This window comes from Mandrillus leucophaeus, unplaced genomic scaffold (genome assembly GCF_000951045.1).
Source record: "Mandrillus leucophaeus isolate KB7577 unplaced genomic scaffold, Mleu.le_1.0 Scaffold202, whole genome shotgun sequence".
In the NCBI taxonomy this organism is placed as follows: Eukaryota; Metazoa; Chordata; class Mammalia; order Primates; family Cercopithecidae; genus Mandrillus; species Mandrillus leucophaeus.
In genome coordinates this window covers 4,552,223-4,556,433 of record NW_012102055.1, presented here as the reverse complement: position 1 = coordinate 4,556,433, position 4,211 = coordinate 4,552,223, and the positions used below count along the sequence as shown (strand labels likewise).

The following is a 4,211-nucleotide window of genomic DNA, read 5'->3' as shown; positions in this document are numbered from 1 at the left end:
TGGAAATATCCCCTCGTTGTGACTTCTCTGTGTATCTGAGGCCACTTGAGGGCCTCAGTGACTCCTCCTGGTAGTGACTCTCAGCAAGGTGGGAAAAGAATCTCCAGGAACAGAGGGTCTTCTCCAGGTGCCAGCTGGTGAGGCCACTAGGATGCACTCAGGAGGAAGTGTGAGCCCCAGTGCCCATCTTCCCTTGGCCAAGGCCAGGGAGACGTCCCACTTGTGCACGGCTGCAGCCTGGGGAGTTCAGCCTGCTCAGAAAATTGCCGTGAGGGTTTCTGTAGTAGACATGGTCAGGTTTGGGGATATTGACCTATCCCAGCCCCATCTTAAATCCCAGCTCAGCAGAAGCCATGACAAGAGCAATCTGGCATCACTGAACAGCCGGCTCATTTCAAACCCCATTCTCAACTCACGACCCGAATCAGCTGTGCACGCCTCAGATCTAGGCAGAAATAGGCTAAATTCTCATTTCAGAAGGGAAACCCCCACAGTTCCTGGGCTGGCAATCATGATGCATGGAAACATGAAAACTCTACGTAGTCCCAGAATTCTCACTTTGAGAAATTCAGCCATGAATTACAGTTTCTAAAGATTTCACAGAAAACATATTTTTTTTTTTAAATCAAACTTCTGACTAAATGTCTTTGCTTAATGTTAACAGTGAAACTAATTAAGACTAGTCTAACAAGATACTTAACATGAAAGTATCTAATGCTTTGTGGGCACTGATCAGCATAATGAAAATACCCTGCCCTGTGTCCAAGGTATATTTGTAAAATACACAAATGTAGTAATAAAACATTTGAAGATAGAAACACTGAAAACATGCTAAGTACCTAGTATTCCTCCCACCCCAGGAATATATATTTTTCAACAGTTAAAAGAAGTTGGTGCTGTGGATTCGTGGTTATTTTTCTTCTGCCTCTTATAAACGAATTTGCTGCATTTCTGGTGGAAGCTTAGCTGTCTGTGTTTACTAATTTAGATCTGGGTAGTTATTTCTTGAGCATCACCTAGCATCAGAACATGGCTTATTACAACTATGTTATTGTCACTTTTAAGGTATCAGCTTTGGAGAAATCCTAATTTTCACGATTAAGAACTACTAAAATCAGACAGAATGGAGAACTTGGCCACTCCAGAATGTCATCGTCAGTCCTGTGATGCTCCTTCTCTCATGTTCAACGGAAACAATGAATTCCTAACTAATGTATTCTAGGACAGGTGGAGTTCTAGAATTCTATGAGAGGATGATAGGCCTAAAGTCCCTTCAAGATTTACAGGAGACCCACAACTGGCCACTTCATTCTCATAATCTGCCACACATACGCCAGCTTTCCAGGTGAGGCAACGCAGAAACAGCAGGTGGCAAATACCTGGACACATAGTGACTGCAAACATTTTACCTTGCATCCACTCTCCTCAACGAAAAACACACAGCCTTCCAGGGGAGAAAGTAATGCACTCTGCTCTGGGAAGGATAGAGAACAGAGAAGTTTATTTTACACTATCCGTCCAAGAAAACAATCGCCATAAACCAGTGCAAAATGTGCAACAGAATCAATAAGTGTGTCTTAGCTCTGAGAGCCCAAATTGGTGATTTCTTCTCCTGTTCCTCAGTTGGGCACATGCCCCGTTCGTTAATGCTGGCTCGCATCATAGACAGAAACATTCAACCAATTTGTAGCAGGTTATTTTTTACAAATTCATACCAGAATGTGTACAAGGGACAGGGAAAACCATACCGAATGAATGATAAGTGATCAGTGCTTAAAGTAAATACAAGGGACAGCACGGGCAAGAATCCACAGTTTCAATAAATACAAGTGAACAAGCATGGGTGTGTCTTGACTGGGTGGAATTAGTCTGCGTAATAATTCAGCATCATACAAAATCTAGCAGGGCTGTTGAGCGGTGATTGGCAAAAACGTTCACAATAACTTACGCCCTTGAGCGAGTCTGCATGTAACACATTCTGTGGTTTCAAAGGTGTCAGTTCTCTGTTTTCTTCTTCCCTGGCCATCCCTCCAGGAAGGGAGGGGTGCAGCTGGGCCGGCTTGGCGGAGGCGCCCCGTGAGGAAGGACGTTTGCCCAAGAGCCAGCGGTCAGGGTCCAGTGTACTCAATACCAAGTGGCAAACTGGGACTTAATTGACGACGTCTGTGCAAAGTGCGCTTCTCTCCATTTTCCAAGAAACCAGTGTCTGTAACTCCTGCATGAAAAGCAGTGGTGGCCTCTGGGTCACTCCCTGTCACCCCAAATGCCAAACAACAAGAGCGCATCTCAGGGACTCACAAGTCGGGGAAGCTTCTGTTGTTGACTGCCTGGCACCTCATGGATGGGTAGTTTAACTGGGGCCCCCTTGTCCAAGGCAGGCTAGAACTATTGCTTGAAAACTAGAAAGAACCTAGTGAGAAAGAGATGGTGATGATGGACATGAGGGAAGTTGTCTTCTTCCTCCAAAACCTTGTGCCCCCCAACCCCAGGGGACGCCCATAAGACATGAGCGAGACGTCCTTGGCTATAAAATGTCATGCATTGTTCTCGGTGGCCTTGCCCAGTGGCTCCTCTAAAAAGCTCTACATCCACGCATACTCCAACACGTCTGGGACGCAGGCCCAGACAACACGGCAGGTGCAACCTTTGGGTCATTGATTAATCCGGAGCCCAGTGGAAGAAGATGCAAGAGAAGTTCTTGATCTCTGGAAGAAAAGGAGTAAAAAGGGAAGGCCCCCAAAAGAAAACAATCCCCCCAAATCCAGTAACCTAGGCATCATCTCCAAACCAAACAAAATCCCAAACACTCTGTAATTAACGGGCCCTCTCTTCTCTATTTCTTCAACAGTCTCAGGTCACAAATTAGGTGAGTCTTCCATCAAATAACTTAAAAAAGGAGGAGGGATTGGAATCAGTGTTGCCTGGCTCGGGCCAGTTAGCAGCCAGTTTTTCTAGAATCTCAGTCGCTGTTCCAAAATGGAGCTGGAAAAGTCACGTGGATGTTGGATGTCTTCACACGGAGGAGGCAGGAAAGGGTGGGTGGGCATGACCCTAGGATTGGGGAAGTGACGATGGGGTAGGGGAGAGCCTGGGCCACCAAAACAGGAGTGGAGGCCTGAGGACAGCACAGGAGAGACGAACGCCGTGGCCCCAGGGTCCTGTGTGACTTGGGGTGCGGCCAGGTCTCGTATTGCACAGAAAAGAAGGAGCTGAGCCTCTGCGGGCACCCAGCGGCTCAGTGGTCCCCGCACATGGGCAGGTTCACGAAGGTGAACACGTTGAACTCAGTCATGATGGAGAAGCACAGGAACACGCCATACAGGAGGAGGCACCCACAGCCCAGCTTCTTGTCCAGCTGCCACTTGTTCAGGTGGACGCCGAACACCTGCAGGGCACAGAACAGGTTCAGAGGGCACCAGGAGGAGGCAGCAGCCTCTGGGGGGCTGGTAGGGGAACCCAGGGGACCCAGGGAAGGGCTGCTGTCTGTGGGCCTCGGGCAAGGTTCTGATCCTCTTTGAGCCTGCAAAATCCACCTCTCGTCTTGGACTGTGGGAGGTGAAAACATCAATATCAGGAAGAAAGGAAGCCAGAAGCTGCTGGTTGTAGAAAAATAACTAAAACAAATGGCAGGACTCACAAGCACATCCCAGCAGCCAATCCTCTTCCATGGAGCTCCAACACCACACCCCTGTGGGCCCTTCATCTGTTCTGGGCCTTCCCCATCTTGCTCTAAGCAGACCCCTGTTCCCCTGGGCACACTGATCCCTCAGTCCTCAGGCGGCGGCGGCTGCATCTCTTCCCATGGCTGTTCTGGAGGTGAGGAAGTTGCTCCCTCCCCACAGCTCCTCACGGCTGCTTCCAGACCATTTTCCTTCTCTCCTCCCTAAAAACACTGAGCTTGGAATCTTGGTTCTTCCTACAGTTCCTCTTGGTTCCTCCTGTTGCAGCCAACAATGTAACCCCGGCCACTGCCCATCCTTGAAGCTTTCTGCCCCAGCTCTTGCCAATCTCCTCTGTACTCCTGCTGACTTTCTCTGTGATTTCAATGCCCCCGGAGGGGAGAGGGTCTTTCCAGCACCCTGCCCCATCAAGTCCTCATCCTTCATCTGGCCTCAGCCACTCACACCCACCAGCCCATGTGCTACCCAAATATAAATGAAATAAAAGTAAAACACAGCTCCACATTTCAAGTGCTACAGCCAACCGTAGCC

The 4,211-nt window shown here is 48.7% G+C and overlaps 1 protein-coding gene across 1 annotated transcript in view; it reads right to left on the bottom strand.

Moving 5' to 3' along the window:
• Positions 1-1,482: 1,482 nt before the first annotated feature.
• Positions 1,483-4,211, bottom strand: part of SLC24A3 (solute carrier family 24 (sodium/potassium/calcium exchanger), member 3) — a 453,583-nt gene continuing 450,854 nt past the window's right edge. Inside the window, exon 16 of the mRNA XM_011979523.1 lies at positions 1,483-3,385. Coding sequence (XP_011834913.1) covers positions 3,236-3,385 — 150 coding nt within the window. The 3' untranslated portion in view covers positions 1,483-3,235. The remainder of the gene's footprint in view (positions 3,386-4,211) is intronic.